The sequence below is a fragment of the Muntiacus reevesi genome, chromosome 2, assembly GCF_963930625.1.
Source record: "Muntiacus reevesi chromosome 2, mMunRee1.1, whole genome shotgun sequence".
Classification (NCBI taxonomy): Eukaryota; Metazoa; Chordata; class Mammalia; order Artiodactyla; family Cervidae; genus Muntiacus; species Muntiacus reevesi.
Window position 1 is genome coordinate 145,753,879 of NC_089250.1, and position 19,022 is coordinate 145,772,900.

Genomic DNA, 19,022 nt, shown 5'->3' on the forward strand with positions numbered 1-19,022 from the left:
CTCAGCCATGTATGTCGGAACATCTGGCATTTCAGGGAAAAACTGCTTAGCTGTCTTAGGAACCAACTGTGTGTCTTCATTTGGGAAGCATGGAAGACTTCATCATCAAAGTGATTTGGGAGTACCAAGAAGTTGAGAGGGACGGAAAGATGATGACGGCAACCCCATTGTTCAGAGTTTGACCCTAAAGTTGACAGACTCCAGTCTACCAGCCTGCTTTGGTCCACCTCTTGTTTTCTTCCACTTCCTGAAGCACCTCTTGCAGACCCGCAACCCCTTTGACACCTGTCCCAGTTCAGCTGGGTTTCCTGCCTTTGCTCTTCATGTCTGGAGCACAGGTAACCATCTGCAAGCATGAGTGCTCCTGGCATCAGCCACGAGAAACCCTGTCTTTCAGGCTCCAGAAGATAACATTAACCCGTTCTCCTCAGACCAAGCTTATGGATTCTGACCACTGAGATGGGGGGTGGGGGAGGTGGGGGAACTCATCCTATACTTCCACACAGAATGGAGACAGTCACTCTCCAGAGTTGGGATGACTTAAGAACTCTTGAAGAACGCATTTGTTTCTCCGTTTCAAAGGCAGCACTCATTATTTTGCAAACAATAGCTGTTTCTTCTGCAACCCATTTCCCCAGCACAGTCCAACTTCAAACCTCCATGACTAAAGCTGGATGTTCATGAGGTAGGGTAGGGTGACAACCAATTCAAGGGGTCAGTTAGAATCTGCACAGCCATATGGGCCCCCCTACCCCAACCTTTTATGAGTTCTTGCCAGGAAGTTGTTTGTTATTGGGGAAAGAGACATCCAGTGATGAAACCTTTCTTTAAACTGAGCAAGGGGCAGAACTGAAGCGAGTATTTTTAGGATCCTTTACCACCCTGGAGTGGTAAAGGAATTTACCACTGGAGTGGTTTGGAATTTGCCAAACAGGCTGCAGCAGCGGGAAGGTACTGCAATGTGGTACTGGGAGGCAGAGTGGAGAGGAAGAGGGAGGGAATGTGAAGTGGCCTCCCGGCCTCACCTGGAAATGCCGCCTTCACACCTGGCAGCCCCTCTGCCCGTGTGGTTTGGTTGGGGTTCCCAGGGATGTCTGGGTAAGGACACTTGAGGGGACCAAAGAGAGGAAGGGAGAGGGAGCGAGCTTCTCTAACCACTGGGCTGAACAGTTGGGCCCCCAACCGAGGCAGTATTAGCATTTGAAAACCCCTCTGAGGGTGGGCGCTGGGCCTGAGAGCAGAGACCGTGGTGGCTGCACACAGAATGGGACTGAGCATCCAGGGCATAAAGACCAGGCCGGACTCAAGAATGAGTCCATTGTGGCTTTGTCCCAGGCTTGAAAACTGTGACCAAGGCTCTTTCATTGTTAAGAAAGACCGTTTCTTGGCCAGAGCAGAGCTCAGAAGTCTGGTTCCCCCAGCAGGCAGGTCTGGGAGGCTGTTAGCTACGTGCTCTCTGAACCTTTCTGTGGGTAGTTAAGACCGTCTCGCTCCGGATCATGCAGGCTGGTGTGTTGGTTCTGGAACTGCAACCCGGGTCTGTCTCCCAGTTGACTAAAGTCAGCCCCTCCCCACACTGTCTATACAGAGTAGCTTTTTGTCATTCATATTTCATTTAAACAGTGTATCTTTGTACAGCATGTATTTTTTAATTGATGTTAATTCTGGTTAATGAAGGTCATAACTCCAAACCTCTGTAGCCTCGTCCCTATTTCCAGCCAAAGTGTGCTTAGAGGTGTGGCGCTGGAGGGAACTGGCTGCACTCTTCCTTAATCCAGGAGCAATGGTGCCACCTACTGGCAGTTGCTGTTAACTGCAGGTTCTGTGGCCTGTCCTGTTTTCTGGTAAAGGGACTTTGACCTAGGTGGAAGTAGCAGTATTCCAGTCCAGGAGTCAACATGCTGCAGTGGAACGCGCACTGAGTAGGCACACTCTTTCCTGCTTACAGATGTGGAAGGGCTTAGAGACTGCGATTGGGCAAGTTGCCCAGGGTCACAGAGGCAAATAGGCTTCCCCAGTGGCACTCAGTGGTAAAGAACATGCCTGCCAATGCAGGTTAGATGTAAGAGACACAGGTTTGATCCCTGGGTAGGGAAGACCCCCCTGGAGAAGGGAATAGCTACCCACTCCAGTATTCGTGCCTGGAGAATGCCATGGACAGTGGAGCCTGGTGGGCTACAGTCCATAGGGTCACACCGAGTTGGACACGACCAAAGTGAATTAGCATGAGCATGCACGCAGCAGAGGCAAATAGGACAGAGCCTTCCCACCTGCAAAATTAGCCAGTTGGCCAGGGTTTGCCAAAGCCAGCAAGAGATTTTAGATGGTAACTGGACAAAGCACTCAATACTGTGACTAGTGAGGACTGTCTTCCCTCTTCAGTTCTGATTCAATCCTGCTGAGTTTGTCAGTTTGATATGACTCTTTAAACCTTTAGCAGTCTTTGACCCTTACTTATTTCAGTTTTTAACAATGTTAGATAGGCAGCAGTATCAATTATAAATTATTAACTTTTTTCATTAAATTATTTTGAAGTTATCAAAATTATCTTCCACTTTATGACGAGCAACCTTGGTTTTCTGTTTTCCTTATGTATAGTGATATGACATTTCCTTTTAAAGTAAGTTTGTTAGGTTTAAAAAAGTGAGTCAGTTTTAGGGGGGAAATACAGGTAGGCAATGGTATGGGTGTACATAGATAATGTTGAAAATCCTGATGGATGTTACGGGTGACTCAAAAGTGTGGGCGACGTTGCACTGTGCCCGTCCTGACTGGCTTGCTCCACAACCTTGGGCAATCTTGAGGATCCTTTCCTTCTTTGTAGGAAATGAAAATGGACTAGGTGATCGTATAGGTGGACTATAAAATGCTGTGAAGTCGGGCACTACGGCTCAGGTTTCTCCCAGGTCAGGCTGCTTTACCTGTGAAGGTAGTTACGTAACAGTCCAGAGCCTTTTTTCTTCCACTTTTCTCCTCCCGCAAGATTCTTCCCTTTTACCTGCTGCATTTTCTTTCTTCTTCTTAAAAATCACCTTTACAAAGATATAATTCACATATTTTATAGTTCACAGCTGTGAAACCATTACCCCAAAAAGCAGCTCCAGACCAGTCACTTCCCATTCCCCCTTACCCAACCCAGCCGTGGGCAACCACTAATCTATCTTCATAGATTTGCCTACTCAGGACATTCTGTATTAGTGGAATCACACATGGCCTTTCGTGACTGGCTTCTCACTTAGCATCATGTTTTTGCTATGTTGTTCATGTTGTGGCATGTATCAATACTTCAGCATTTTGTATTGCCAAATAATATTCCATTGTGTGGATATACCACATTTTATTTATTCATTCATTAGTTGATGGACACTTGGGTTGTTTCCACCTTTGGGCTATTATGAATAATACTGCTGTGAACATTCAGGTACAAGTCCTTGTGTGGACATGTTTTCATTTCTTTTGGGTATGTACCTACAAGTGGAATTGTTGGGGCATATGGTAATACCATGTTTAGTATTTCATGGAATCACCAAACTTTTCCAAAGCAGTTCCACTGTTTAACATGGGCTTCCTGGTAGCTGAGCTGATAAAGAATTTGCCTGCAATGCAGGAGATCCTGGTTTGATTCCTGGGTCGGGAAGTTGCCCTGGAGAAAGGATAGGCTCCCCACTCCAGTATTCTTGGGCTTCCCTGGTGGCTCAGGTGGTAAAGAATCTGCCTGCAATGCAGGAGACTTGGGTTCAATCCCTGGGTTGGGAAGATCCCCTGGAGGAAGGCATGGCAGCCCACTCCAGTATTCTCGCCTGGAGAATCCCCATGGACAGAGGAGCCTGGCTGGCTATAGTCCTTGGGGTCAGAAAGAGTTGGACACGACTAGGCACAGCACAGCACCACTAATGCAGAGGGGATCCAATTTTTCCAGATCCTCACCAATACTTGTTATTTTCTGAGGTTTTTGTTTGCTTTTTTTGTTTGTCTTTATAATGGCCATCCTAATGTATGTATGAGGGCTTCTCTCCTAGCTCAGTCAGTAAAGAATCTACCTGCATTGCAGGAGACCTGGGAAGATTTCCTGGAGAAGGAAACAGCAACCCACTCCAGTATCCTTGCCTGGAGAATCCCATGGACAGAGGAACCTGGCAGGCTACAATCCATGGGGTCACAAGAGTTGGATGTGACTTAGTGGCTAAATCAATCAGTGTATATAAAGTGGTTATTTCCTTGTGGTTTTCATTTGCATTTCTTTTCACTTTCTTGAATCACAACAGGTTTTAGTTTTAATGAAGTCCATTTTATCTTCTCTTTGTTTGTGTGTGCTTTTGGTATCTATCTAAGAACATTGCCTAATCCAAGGACAGAAGACTTACTCTTACATTTTTTCTAAGAGTTTTGTAGTGCTAACTCTTATAGTTAGGTTTATGATCCATTTTGAATTAAGTTTTATTTATGGTTTAGAGAAGAAATCCAACTTGATTCTTTTGGATGTAGATATTCATTTGTTCCATCACTATTTGCAGAAAAGAGTATTCTTTCCTGTATTGAATTATCTTGACTATCTTGTCAGAAATTAATTGACCATAAATTTGAGGGTTTGTTTCTATAAATTCTGTTACCTTGATCAAATGGTACTCTTGTGTCAGTACCACACTGTCTTGATGACTGCAGCTTTGTAGCAAGTGTTGAAAACAGAGAGATTAAATTGTCTATCTTTTTCAAGATTGTTTTGGTTATTCTGGGTCTTTTGCATTTTCAAATGAATTTTAAAATCAGGTTGTGAATTTCTGCAAAAAATGGGGAGGGGGGCATTTGGCATTTTGATAGGGACTGTATTAAATCTAGATCAATTTGGGGAATATTGCCATCTTAACATTATTAAGTCTCCTGGTTTATGAGTAATTTCCATTTATGTAGGTCTTCTCTATTTTCTTTCAGCAGTTATTTTATAGTTTTCAGAGTACAAATTTTACATTTCTTTTGTCAAATTTATTCCCAAGTATTGTATTCTTTTTGATTCTGTTGTGAATGGAATTATTTTATCAATTTCATTGTCAAGTTGCTCTTTTTAGTGTATAGAAATATATGCACTAGCTGTTTATTATTCTTGTACTCTGAAATGTTGTTGAACTTGTTTTTTTCTGATAGTTTTTTAGTAGATTGCTTAGGATTTCAATGTATAAGATCATGTCATCTATAAATAGTTTTATTTCCTTGTCAGTCTATCCAAATTTTTATTTCTTTTTCTTACCTTATTGCCTTGGTTAGAACCTCTAATACCATAGGGTTTTTTTGTTTGTTTGTTTTGTTTTTTAGAACCTAGGGAACGATTCCCTCTTAGTCCTTCTTTTCTTTTTTATTTTATTTTAAGTTTTACTGATTTATTTATTTACTTTTGGCTACACTGGGTCTTCATTGCTGTGCACAGGCTTTCTCTAGTTGTGGTGATCAGGGGCTACTCTCTAGTTGCAGTGTGCAGCTTCTCCTTATGGTGGCTCCTCTCATTGTGGAGCACAGGCTCTAGACACACAGGCTTCAGTAGTTGTGGCTCCAGGGCTCCCTACAACGTGTGGAATCTTCTCAAAGCATGGATCAAACCCATGTCCCCTGCATTGTCAGGGGGATTCTTAACCACAGGACTATCAGGGAAGTTCAGAACCCCTAATACCATGTTGAATAGAAGTGGTGAGAGCCAGTATCTCTGTTTTGTTGTTGATCTTAGAGGGAAATAATTCAGTGTTTCATCATCAGGTATGATGTTAGCTATAGATTTTTTGTAGATGCCCTTTAACAGATTGAAGAAGTTCTCAACTATTCCTAGTTTGAGTGTATTTGTCATAAAAAAAAGTATTGGATTTTGATAAATGCTTTTTCTGTGTCTATAGAGAGAATCATAATTTTCCAAAAAAGCTGTATTCTGTTGATGTAATATTTACTACATTGATTTTCTTATGTTAAACTAACTTTGCATTTCTGGGATAAATCTCACTTGGTCATTGTGTCATTTTATATGTTGTTGTATTCAATTTGCTGATATTTTTGTTGACGATTTTTGTGTCTGTGCATAAGGGATATTGGTCCATGGCTTTCTTTTCTTGTAATGCCTTTGGTTTTGGTATCAGGGCTTCATAGAATGAATTGGGAAGTGTTACCTTTTTTTGTTTGTTTGTTTGATTTTTGGAAAAGTTTATGAAAAACTGGTATTAATTCTTCTCTAAATGTTGGTAGAATTTACATTGAAGTCATTGGGCCTAGACCTTTTATTGTGGGGGGAATCTTTTAATTACTAATTCAGTCTTTTTACCGGTTGTGTTGTTTCTTACTTGCAGATCACGCATGCTGCTTGTAGACACATACTTCTGTAAAGGGGAGAAAATCTGGGAGGAGCAGGCCGAGCAGGAATTGGGAGATTTGGGGGTTTGTAGTTGACTCTCCCTGTGCCTTATTTTAAATGTTGATTGAAAAGTGAAGAGATCTTGACAGTTGCAGATTCCCAGATCATAAGTAATAGACCACAATGAACTACTGTACATCAGTTCTACTACTAACTATAGTTAATGTGAACTATGACAGTTATATAAAATATGAGGTAGTTGACAATTTCAGCTATTTCAGAATGAAAAATACAAACTTACTTCATGATTATTTTAAAAAATAAGAATAAGAAATGAAGTAGTTATTGTATATAAAACTATAGTAACTGAAACTGTATGGTATTAACATTAAAAACAGACACATAAATCAGTGGAACAGTGTAAAGAACCCAGAAATAAAGCCACATGTGTGGTCAATTAATTTACAAAGTCAGAAAAAGAGAGATAAAAATCATATGATATCATTTACATGTGGAATCTAAAAAAATAAATCAAAAGAAAAAATGAAAACCAAGCTCATAGATACACATAACAGAGGTATAGTTGCCAGAGGAGAGAGGAGGTTGCTGAGGGCGGGGGGTGGGGGTGGGGGTGTCTCGGGTAGGTGAAATTGGGTGAATGGAGTTAAAAGGTACAACTTCTAGTTACAAGATAAATTCTAGGGAGGGGTATACAGCAGAGTGGCTACAGTCAACAATACTGTGTTGTATACATGAAAGTTCCTAAGAGAGTAGATCCTAAAAGTTCATCACAAGAAAAACAACTATGTGTGGTGATGGGCTTGTTGTGATAATAATTTAACAATATATACATATAGCAAATCATTATGTTGTGTGCCTTAAATATAATTCAATATTATATTTATATTTAATAATTTATAATTGAGGGGAAAATATGAGGTAACTTTCTGTGTGTTGATATGAAATGATCTCCAGGATACATAATTTTGAATGAAATGTGCAAAACAATGTGAAGGGAGAAGAAATAGAAAGGACCTGTAAATGCTTTCAGTCTGGTAAATGCAGGAGACCTGTGGAAGGACACCCAAGGTGAAAGGCAGGGGTGCAGGAAACTTCATAGCATCTGTGTATTTTGCCCTTGTGGCTCTGCCACCTTACGCATCTTTCTTTAAAGCAGTGGGCCTGTGTGAAGGGCAGCAGTGAGACTTCTAGGTGGCCGTATTTGCACGTTTCTCTTAGGCAGCCTGGGCCCAAAGCCTGTGTCCTCCAGCGCAGCAGCTGCCCCTCCGGGCTGCATGTCTCTGCCGAGGTGTGTGAGGCATGGTTAGATCTCCGTCTGCTGAGGGACTAGTCCCTAAATCTCTCTGCCTGCGGGAAACTCAAAGGCCCTCCGAGGTTGGGGATTCCTGTTTGAACAGTTTCAGCCTCACAGAAATCCTAGTATGTTTTTCCAAGGTGAAGGGCTTTCATGGCCCCCCAGCCTTCCTGTGGACTTCTGGCCGGATGGCCCAACAGTAAAGTACTTCATTCCTTCTTGGCAGACCTGATCATGGCTGCCCCTTCCCCCGCAGAACTCCCCCAGTGAAAATACTGGAGGAGTGAGGATTCCAGAAGTTGTTGGACCCCACCCCCCCGCCGCAAGTGAGCAGCCCCACTGGCAGCCTGTCATATTCCACCGAAGGCTGGCAGGATTGGCGAGCAGGAATGCATTTGATTTGGGGGAAATAGTCATACTCTTAGCTCTCATCCGAGTGAGTGCTTCCCCTCCTTCACTGGGGCCTCCTTGGAAGGCTAGGGCGCCTCCCAGCCCAGGCTTCTCAGGCCCCAGGTTGGGCTCCAGGGCTGGCTGCCGAGCCTCAAATGCTGAGGACCCTCACGTCTCTCCACAGAGAACACCTTCTGCAGTGGCGACCATGTGTCTTGGCACAGCCCTTTGGACAACAGTGAGTCGAGAATTCAGCACATGCTGCTGACAGAGGACCCGCAGATGCAGCCCGTGCAGACACCCTTTGGGGTGGTTACCTTCCTCCAGGTGAGATCCAGGTTGGACATGGGCTCCAGTCTTCCCCGGCAGGATGGGAGGGCGGGTAAGGGAATGGACATTTTCTTTTGGCCTTCTCCCTCTTTCTAGTCCCTCTGATGGTCTGTCAGGTGGATCCGGGTGGTCTGATTCAATCTGCTGAGATGGGCTGAGGGGGCAGGGGCGGGGTCATTTGGGTAGGAGAGGGTGGCCATAGCTGAGCAGATAGCAGGGGAGGGTATTTCTGTGAACTTGTAAGACCTGGACAGTCACAGGCCCAGAACCCCTCCAGTGGGCAGCTTGGGGCTGGACTGGACCTCACCCAGGGGGGTGTGCACCTCCTCCAGCTGTAACCAAGCTACTTGTGGTCATGGTGGGTCTCTGTGAAGGTCCAGTTGTTTCCTCTGAGATTTACTCAAAGCTTCAGCCCCTGATAAGGAAGGAGCTTTTCTGCGAGCTGCTGGCAGCCTCTGGTTGTCTTTCCGAGCTTGAAGGGTCTCAAAATCTCCTCTGTTTACAATTCCTGTGATCTCGACTGGGCAGGAACGTCTCCCTGGACCTCCTCTGCTTCCAGAGACATGGGCTGGGGACCCATCCTGAATCCGCAGAGCCCTGATTTTCTCTGCTGCCATCTGGGGCTTGGCCTTGTGTCACCCAGACACCTGAGCCCTCGCAGAAGGGCAAGGATCAGACCTTGGTGCCCACCTGTGGACCCATCTGCCTCCTAGTCAGGCCGCAGTTCCTTCCTAAGGGAACCATCCTATTTTGGATACATCAACCCCAGAGCACAGACCTTGCCTGTGGTCCCCCAGGTTTGGGGACACTGAGAGAGCCTGTGTGGCTGACCTTCCGGATGGGTGGGAGGAATGGTCATTAACGCACAATGGCATCTTTGTCCCCGGGTCTCAGATTGTCGGCGTCTGCACCGAGGAGCTCCACGCAGCCCAGCAGTGGAACGGGCAGGGCATCCTGGAGCTGCTGCGGACGGTACCCGTGTGAGTGCACCCCTGCACCAGGAGCTGGGGGCAGGCTCCCCAGGTCAGGGGTTGGGAGCCCCTCCTTCTCCCTCACATTACTGCTCAGACTCTGGGTTTTCACACTGGGCCTCCCTGATCACTACCCCCTGACTGTCCCTTGGCCACTAGTACCCTGTGTCCCGGGCCTGGGGCAGCAAACCGGGAAGGCTGTAGACCCAGTCCATAAGCCCCAACCCCTCAGTTACCATCCTGTCCCCTTTCCTTGTCCACAGCGCTGGCGGCCCCTGGCTGATAACTGACATGCGGAGGGGAGAGACCATATTTGAGATCGACCCGCACCTGCAAGTATGTCTTGAGTGAGGAAAACCTTTCTAGCACACTGTGCCTAGGCCTCTGCCACATAACCCTGGCTTTCCTACTGGGAAAACAGAGGAGCTATATTTGTGAGTGAGTAGAAATATGGCATGATATGTAACTTATTCCCTGAATTCTGCAGAGTACATAAGGGAGCAGAGAGTTCAGTCCAGGAAAAATTGTCTTCGACATACATTTTCCTGCATTTTAAAAGGATTGATTTTATTGAATGCAAATTATACATCAATAAACCTGACCAAAAAATTGGATCACCAGCAAGGAAGAAAATCAGTCTAATGGGTATTGCTTATCTGGGATTCATCCTGCCACGTTCCCCTTCTTAGAAGAACATGGACTTCCTTTCAGAAAACCTCCCTACTGTCACTGCCACACCATGGCAGACAGTGGAACAGGGAACAGCAACCCCACAGCCCAGCTGCGGGGGTGAGCACTGATTGGTCTAAAGATCCTACCCTCTTTCAGATCATTTTCATCTTGGGCAGTCAGACCCCGAGCTCCTCCCCTGGGAAGGCTGGTATCCCTTGATCTATAAAAGAAAGTCTTTATACACACAGGTCGGCCCTTCCCGCTCGCTGTGTATGGTCCACCTGTACAGAGTGTCAGTGTCATCTCTGGGTTTTTTATAAGCAGCACAGTTTGTATGCAGGTGAATTTTGAAAGCCGTGTAGAGCATAACTTTGTTTCTTATGGGCTACTCATGAAGCAAGAACCGCAGACAGCCAATAATGTGCCTGGCACATGCCTGCCTCCTTCTCTTTTACCCTTGCCCTTTGCAAGTCATTGCCATCTCTGAACATTTTATGCCTCTGTAGAAATCTCAGAGGCCACAGGCAGCTGCCAAGAGTTAGTGTCCTTTAGGAAGGCTGGGAGTGGGTAGAGAGAGGTAGCAGGCAGACAGGTAGCCTGCGGTCCCTGGGCTCATTACTGCAGACCTGGGAGTTCTCAGGCAGAAGCCTACTCATTCACAGATGATGCTCCTCTATTTACCTAGTGCCTTGAACACCGAAGCTTTCCGATCACTGCCAGGATCCTCTGTTATATCTCCTTTAACTTGGTTTCCTACTAGCTTCTTATGCTAGTAGGAAACACACCACATGGCCGTGTTTCCCTAAGCCCTTGTTCTGCAGCCACACTGGGATCCAGCACAGGGCACCGTAGGCTGTTGCTTTGGCCCCTGTCCTTAGTGCCAAGTGCTAGGAAAGCATCTGATCCTTTAAGCTACTAGGGTAAGCAGGCTGTCCTTGCTCTACATGCTGAGAACAGTTCTCCTTTCTAGTCTTTGGGCGTCCCTAAGGCCAGCCAGCAGGACCCAGAGCACTATTGTTCTTTAAAAGCAAGCAAGAGCACCTCAGCATGCATCCAGTGGGAGCTGCTCTGTGCTCACTTGTGTCTCTGGGGTCTACTTGCAACTGGTTCATTTTAGAGCTGTTCCTGGCCCTTTGCTCCACACTCTACCACTAGCCAGCTGTGTGCGGGAACAAGTCCCCAGACTCCTCGGCGTCTTCACCCTTTCTTGTTTACTCATAAAGTAAGTGGGCTGAGCTCATTGAGCCAAGAGATGCCTTCAGCTTCTTGCTTAGGTGAGGGGCCCCAAGGTGGCCAGTGGAGAAGGAAAAACATAGACTCTATCCTGAGCAAACCAGCACCCACATGCCCCTGCCTAGGGCACAGAGAGCCACTCCCTGTCGTCAGCCTCCCCGCCTCTGCTCAAAATCCCCAGCTTTGCCTGGGCTGATGGGAGCCCTGGAGATGGGGAGGGGGGCTGATGGGAAGGAGACATCAGGCCAGGGCCACCTGCTGACTCGTGTCCAGAAGCAAGGACCCTCTCTGTAGGCTTATCTCATGCTTCCTGGCCAGGCTTCCTGGCCAAGCAGCAGGCCAGTTTGGGCCTGTGGAGCCATGGGGAGAAGGTCCCCAGACAGGGAGGAGCAGATTCTAATTGAGGTCCTGACTCAGGAGCTTTATTTGGCCCACATGACTGTTTATGAACAAGGTTGCAGGAGCCTCCCAGATGACCTTTCATCCAAAGCCCAACAGCACAACTGTATTTCACCAGAAATCCCAGGGTGTTTGTGTTCATCTCTTCCTTGAGGCCATTTGGAGAGTGTCTGGACTCCACAATGTCAAGGCCTGTGCGAAGGCAGGACCTCTGGTGGGGTTCGCAGATGCTCACCGCCCTCCCGGCCGCCAGTTCAGTCTAAGAAATGGAAAAGAATCTCCATCCAGAATCCTTGGCTAAACAAGTTAGTGATGCCACAGGGAGAGTCCAGCCCTTCTGCTCTCTGGGGGCTCATCACCGTGTGACCACACCCTCTGCTGTTGGAAGAAGAAACTGCAGGTGTGGAGCAGGAGAGATGGGGCTGAGTCCCAGTCTCTCCCGCCTGTGGCTAGCTTCCACACTGGCCTCTGGAGCAGGGCCGGGTGATCAGTCAGCAGAGGAAGGACTGTGCCTTTCCTCCAGGAGGTAGTTCCTGGCCATGCTACGTCAGCTCTACAGGCCAGCACAGGGTGGGCAGAGTCAGGGCTCTGAAACAGGCGTGAAGGTCACTATACTGGAAGTCTAATGAGTGAGGAGAAGCTTCCTTTGGGATTTTCATTCTTCCCAGCTCCCCAAACTCCTGGTTCTTCTGGAGGAGCCCAGTGGCTGGCAGAGATCGTCATTCGTTAGTAACCAGGGCAGAATAGAGTCAGGAATCCTGTTCTTCTGACACCTGTCCCATGCTTAGCGTTTACTCATGCTCGTGCCTGGTCATTAAGTCATGTCCAGCTCTTTTTGACCCCATGGACTGCAGCCCACCAGGCTCCTCTGTCCCTGGGATTCTCCAGGCAAGAAGACTGGAGTGGGTTGCTATTTCCTTCTCCAAGGTATCTTCCCTACCGAGGGGTCGAGCCCGCCTCTCCCACATTGGCAGGTAGATTCTTTACCGCTGAGCCACCAAGGAAGCCCATAGCTCTTATTGAGGCTCAGTAAATATGGGAAAGGTGGTGGTGACCTTGGGCCACCAGTTGGCTGAAGGAACTCTGACTCTTTGGTTCTTTCCAAGCAGGAGCGAGTTGACAAAGGCATCGAGACAGACGGCTCCAACCTGAGTGGTGTCAGCGCCAAGTGCGCCTGGGATGACCTGAGCCGGCCCCCCGAGGATGACGAGGACAGCCGGAGCATCTGTGTGGCTGCCCAGCCCCGGCGCCTCTCTGGCAAAGGTGGGGGCCTCGCCTTCCCCTTGCCCAGGCTGGGTTTTACCGTTTTTTGGCAGGATTTAAAGCGCCAGTGAGATCTCCAGCAAGGTGGAATGGAGGGAGCTTTACTGACCCATTTCTCCTGGGTTGTGTGTGTGTGTGTGTGTGTGTGTGTGTGTGTGTGTGTGTATGTGTCTCACGTTGCACCTCCAGTTTCTCCTGGGTTGTGTGTGTGTGTGTGTGTGTGTATGTGTCTCACGTTGCACCTCCAGCAGGGACCATTGTGTTTTAGATTTGCCCCTTGCAATCTGAGGTCAGGGAGGTGAGTGGAAGCCCTAGAACAGTTACAGGAAATGGCCATAGTCCACCCAAGTGCAGGAGAACAAGCCCCGGCCACCCACAGAATTGACACAGGGCCCAGCTCTAGGCTGAAAGCTGTGCCAGATCCGAGGATCACTGGCCTCAGGCCTGCCCAGGCCTCAGATGGGAAAGGCCTGAGTGTGAGACCAGTTTATAGACTTTACCCCGCCAACACACACACTGTCTTGCAGATACAAAGTAAGGGGCAGGGGCAAGCACCCTTACCTCTGAACCTGGGGGTGGGCCTTGGAGAAGGAGGGTATGGCTCTCCTGTTGGAAGCTCACCATGCTCTTCTTGGCTAGAGGAACAGTCTTGGTTTTAAAGAAAGGGCATCCCTAACTATCTTCAAAAGAAAAGCAGCCATATAAAAAGACATGTGCTTATAGCTGCTCTCTCTCCTTCCTTTCTCTATTCTTCCCCTTTTCTTTACCTTTTGAAGAGTAAGATACTTGGTCTTGCATAAAATACAAGTACATGTGATAGCACTTATAAAAGGTTTTCTTTCCATAAAGAACAACTTAAACCCCTCATGCAAATATCTGACCCTTTTCTTTCCTTCCTGCTTGTTCTAATGATGTGCCAAGTCCCAGGGACGTTCTGAGAGAGTGTACAGTTATTAGACTCATTCAGTTGCTTTTGCAAAAAAGGGCTAATTGAAGGAAGAATTCACAGCTTTGTCCAAAATTTCAACCATTATTGGCTATTTTAAAAAAAATTTTTTAAGTAAGATCCATGCTGCTGTAACAAATCAAATTGAAAAATCACTAATCATGTTCAGCATCTACCCTAAGCCCACCCTTTGATCAACCAACATTAATTTGCTTTTTAGTGTGTGTTTGCAGAAGTAAGTCTTAGACCAAAATCTCAATATAGAGGACCAGAGTAGTAAGCTTTACCCCCGAAGACCAGCAAAGCATCTTGCAAAGAAATAATTCCACCAAGAGACTCTTTTCTCACCTCCTGATCCTTGGCAAATCCGTGGAGAGGCAGGGTTCCCTGGGATGGGACCAAGGTGGGACTATGCCTCAGCATCCCACTGACCTGGCCCCAGGGGCAAGGGTGGCAAGACCAGACACCAGCTGACCACTCCGAACCCAGAAACTTGTGTCAGGGACACCTGCCCGTTCATGGCAGAGCACTTGCAGCCCTTACTGGCATCCAGTAAGCGAGGAGAATTCCTGGGTGGTCTTGGGCAGCGGCTGTCTTATTAGTCACTGTTTGGAGCCATGTTAGGGGTAAGCCTAGGGCCTGTGACGCAGGAAAGGAAGGATAGTGGAGGAGAGCCCTGCCTTGGAGGGTGCACTTCTGTGATCCAGGGGCCACTCCTTGTCTTCTACAAGAGTGGTACTCTGCAGACCAGAAGTTTCAGGAGCACACAATGCCGCATCTGCCCCGTGTCCTCACGCTGCACTCAGATCTCACAGCTGATAGTTGGATTGGCCTCAGGACCAGCCTTCTCGGGGGCCTTTCCCTAGCACATCTGCAGAGCAAGGATCTAAGGACAGGAATGAGGCTGCTGGGGCCCAGAGAGCTATCAGGTAACTTGGTGGTGTCATTGCAGACACAGAGCAGATCCGGGAGACCTTGAGGAGAGGACTTGAGATCAACAGCAAACCCGTCCTCCCGCCAATCAACCCTCAGCGACAGAACGGCCTCACCCACGACCGGGCCCCGTAAGTTGCCCACCCACAGAGGGGGTCAGTCCAGCTTCCTGACAGCAGTGTCCCGGGACTGGGACATGGGAGCAGTTCTGTCCTTCAGAGCCTGTCCCTATGGCTTGCATGAGAGAGAACAATGCCCAGAGGCCTTGCTGGATGGACTCAGGGTCTCTGGGGCACACAGATCCATGGTCATAAGGGCCTCGGAGGGGACCCAGCAGACCAGAAATATCAACAACAGTAAATATTTACATGGGCTGTGTGAGCAGATGGGAGGCCAAGTTGGGGCGAAATCTGACTTGGGGCCTCTCAGCCTTGTGGGAGCCCATTGTGCTGAGCACCATTCCCCTCCTTATCTCAGCCTCAGCCAGAGTTGCCCTTCCTTCCTTCCTGGAGCCTGGTCTCCGGCTGATAGCTGCAACCCCAGGGGCCTCTCTGTCTGGCCAGCCCCAGACTGGACGCCTGCTGCTGAGGCCCTTCTTCCTGCCTCCCTTCCAGGGGGCCCAGGGAAGGGAAGTCCTCTCAGGCCTCTGCTATCTGTCCACGAGCTCTTTGGAGAGACTTTTGACCACCCGAGAGGTCAGATGTACTTCCTGCTGACCTGTCCTCCTCTGATGGGGACAAATGGTGGGCAGAGCTGGAGCTGGGCACCCCCCACCTCTGCCCTTGGTCCCAGGGCAACTCCAGGGAATAGCTGCTGGCAGGGGCAGCCTGGGAACTGGCAGCCCAGAGCAGCAGCCCTGCCTGCCAGAGAGGAAGTTGCTGTGTCCTGGGCTAAAAGGGAGGCGGACCACTCCTGCAGGTCCAGGGTGATCTGTCCTTCCTCTGAGAAGTCTTTATTATACATTCACTGTGCGGCAGGCTCAGGACCCAGAGGGCCATCTGGGGTGTGGGCTTTTTTGGGAACACATGAACTGAATGAATTAATTAATTGGCATGATTCTGGCTGTGGATGTAATTTGTTGGAATTAGTTACTTAGAATTCTATCTCCAGTTCCTCATCCACGACCCCCAGAAGCAGTAGTGATTTAATGTGTTACAGAAGGGACAAGTCAGCATGATCTTGAGTAGTTAGGGAGGGCTTCCTGGAGGAGGAAGTATATGAGATGGGCCTTGAAGGTGCCCTAGAATTTTAACAAGCAGGAGATAGAGCTGACGGGGATGGAATGGGGAAGGCCTGGCTGGTTAAAGTTGAGGCTGGAACCAGGGAGCAGATTGTGGAGTAAGGAGAGTTGCTCTGGCTGCCTGAGGTGGCCCACCTGGCGAATCTGCCATCCAGAAGCTATGAGAGTGGAACTCTTTGGAAAAAGCCTGGAGAAGCCTCCACTGCACCTCTGAGCAGCTTTTAACTCTAGCCAGTGGGTTTCTGCAGCCAGCTGCCTTGAAGGAGCTGGCCGAAGGCACCATCCTCCCCTGGCAGCAACAGAGGGCCAGGCGGAGTTGTGGGGCATCTGGAAACTCTCCACCTGGGAGTCTGGCTCCCATCCCAGGGCCATACTTCTTCCCATGCCCTGAGCTGGGCCTCTTCCTCTGGGCCCTGTTGGCACTGGTGGGAGGTTGGGAAGTACTTGAAGGCTTAAAGTCTCAAACAGATTGCCCCGTAACTTGTAGACGGTCTTAGTTCAGATGGCCCCTTACCTCTTAAAGTCTAGGTTTCTGGGCAGAAGGGAAGGGACTCGTGTGGAGGTACCCCGATTGCCCCTGTTGTAGACCTGGAACAAGCCTGAGCTCTCATGCCCTGTCTTGGGCATACTTCCAGCTGCTGCAGCCCCAGCAAAAGGGGCTCAAGATTCTTGGATGCTCACATCTAGCTCAGACTCAGTCCGCTGGGCAGTGGGGACCGGACCTGGTCCACGGGCCGTCTGCAGACAAGGTAGAGCTGCAGCACCCACTCTGGCCTGAATTGGCTGAGCTGCAGAGAGGTGGGAGAGAGAAGAGCAGAGGTGCAACCCTCTGGGCTCCTCGCCCCGCTCCGCAGCTCAGGGACCCAGTCGCATCTCTAAGGCGCTGGTATCGCAGTCAGAAGGGAATCAGCACTGTCTCCTCTGAGGTCATCGGTGACCTTACCAATCTGCTAGCATTTGTTTGAGAACTGGTTCCTCCTCCTTTCCCAAGAACATTTTCCAACACCACCCCCTGCCCCCCAGTCTCCAGCTCCCTGTTATCTCAGGATCAGTGGCGGTGGACTCCATTCACATCAGCAAGCACGAGTGTAATATCTGTGCTGCCCACCCTGGGAGCTGACCCCATTTCAGATAAACCGCCTGGATTGCGACTGAGAAAGCTGACCCAGAATGTGCTGGCACCAGTGTTTGCTCCCCTCTCCTCGGGGCCACAGTGGGCATGGGCTGTGTTGTGTCTTTGCGTCCAGTTTTTCCTTAGTCAGGCTTTCTGGGCGGGGACCCCGAGGCGTGGTCCTCACAGGGCCGAACGTGGTTTGAGGAGGCTGTGGAGATAGAGCGGAGGAGCAGAAGAGCCCGTGGAGCCTGGCCATGAGCAGCGGGGCTCTGGCCTGCCTGGGGGTCTCGGACGCTCGCTCTTTCCCATCTCAGTAGCTGCCAGCACTACTGGTAAAGCGCGTGTGCCGGGTCATGTTCTGAGGGCTTTGTATTAATACCACCCTCGTGGTCACTCTGTGAAGTAGATAATATTGTTATCCCCCTTTGCTAGGTGAGGACGCTGAGGTACAGAGAGGCTAATAAGTGACTTGGTGAGGAAAGGGTGGTGCTTAGGGCTGTCCCTCAGCCGTTAACACGGTGTTAACTCCTCACGCCACGCTCAGGGCCCACGTGAGGGACACCCCAGACCTGTCTCTCCCCCTCCCAGGCTGACCCCTTCTCACGAGTTGGAGCATGAATAAAAACCTCTCCCTTGAGGTCAAGGTCCAGGCTGAAGCCCTGAGTTAGAAGCTTACTGTTTGTATTTAACTCGAGGAGGACATGCTGCCAGCCTCAGTGCTTCCAAATCCCTGAGATAACGAGATGTGTCATAATTGGCTTGTTTATATCACAGTTCCTTCTTGACACGAAGCCTTGTTGCCCTCATGTTCAGAAACAAAATCAGCCATACCTCTGGCCCCTCCACCACTTCAGGGCTAGGGGATTTCTTTCTTTTCTTGAGGCCTCACTTCCTGCTTCCCAGAAAGGCAGGCCCCTCTGGGTAACCTGCTCCTCTCCCACTCGCCCCTGCCAGCCCTCCTCCCACCGCCTTCCCAGAAGGGGAGCCCTTGGCCCTCTTTGGGGCTTCTTCCAGCGTTTCACAACCCCTGCATTCCAGCCGTGAAATTTGTATCTGGCTTTTCCCAAGATGATCAGTTGAGAAAAGCCTCCTTCGGCTTGCTGGCGCCTCCCTTCCCACTGCCCGCCCGCGTGAGTTTGGGAAGCAACTCCTCTGTGCCACTGAGGGGAGCCCAGCTTAGGCACTGTGCCTGCCAGTATTTGTAAGGACCTGAGTCAATGGGGGAAAAGTCACTGGCATCCCGTGTCTGAAGTGGCTGGCTTAGACGTGGACTGTGGTATGGAGCCCGGCCTGTGCTCCCCAGCCTCCGCACAGGGACTGGGAGATGAGTGTGGTCAGGTGTACTGCGTGGCGAGGCTTGCCTCTCTGTATGCTTGCTCCAGTGCTGGGAAGCTGCCTCGGTGTACCAGCCCTCCTCCTTTTCCCTCTGCAGTGACTCACTGACCGAGGCTGGGGAGCCTCTAGGGAGCTCTCTGGATCACATAACAACCCCCCCACCCCACCCCACCCCCCCGCAAAGAGGGGCAGGGCTCCTGGGTGTGTGTGCACATGTGTTGGTAGGGAAGGTTCCTGGCTGTAGGAGAAACCCTTTGTGGTGAGGTACCTTTAAAAAGTACACTAACCATCATCACTGAGCTCTTTCAGTCTTCTGGAATTGCACCAGCAGCACTTAAGGCTTTTTTTCTTGTTGCCTTAACTTTCTGGAAAATTAAAGTTTTGTAGCATGATTTCTTCCGTCATGGCATTGTCAGCTGTACCTTCCCCCCAACATGCACCAGAACACAATGTACATTTCTCTCCACTTTAATGAGTGTCTCTGCTCCCATTTGTTTGGCCGTTTGAAGAGGGGGTCCCTACTGCCTCAGTCCCATCTTGAAGAGCTTGTGACCTA

At 49.1% G+C, this 19,022-nt stretch overlaps 1 protein-coding gene across 3 annotated transcripts in view; it reads left to right on the forward strand.

The window, feature by feature from the left end:
• SUFU (SUFU negative regulator of hedgehog signaling) overlaps nucleotides 1-19,022 on the forward strand; it is a 106,744-nt gene that overhangs the window by 61,081 nt on the left and 26,641 nt on the right. For 2 of the 3 annotated variants that reach the window (XM_065923225.1, XM_065923226.1), the window contains exons 4-8: nucleotides 8,215-8,357; nucleotides 9,255-9,340; nucleotides 9,595-9,667; nucleotides 12,742-12,898; nucleotides 14,797-14,908. In XM_065923225.1, the coding sequence (XP_065779297.1) occupies nucleotides 8,215-8,357; nucleotides 9,255-9,340; nucleotides 9,595-9,667; nucleotides 12,742-12,898; nucleotides 14,797-14,908 (571 nt within the window). The remainder of the gene's footprint in view (nucleotides 1-8,214; nucleotides 8,358-9,254; nucleotides 9,341-9,594; nucleotides 9,668-12,741; nucleotides 12,899-14,796; nucleotides 14,909-19,022) is intronic. The other variant, XM_065923227.1, reaches the window with a different exon arrangement.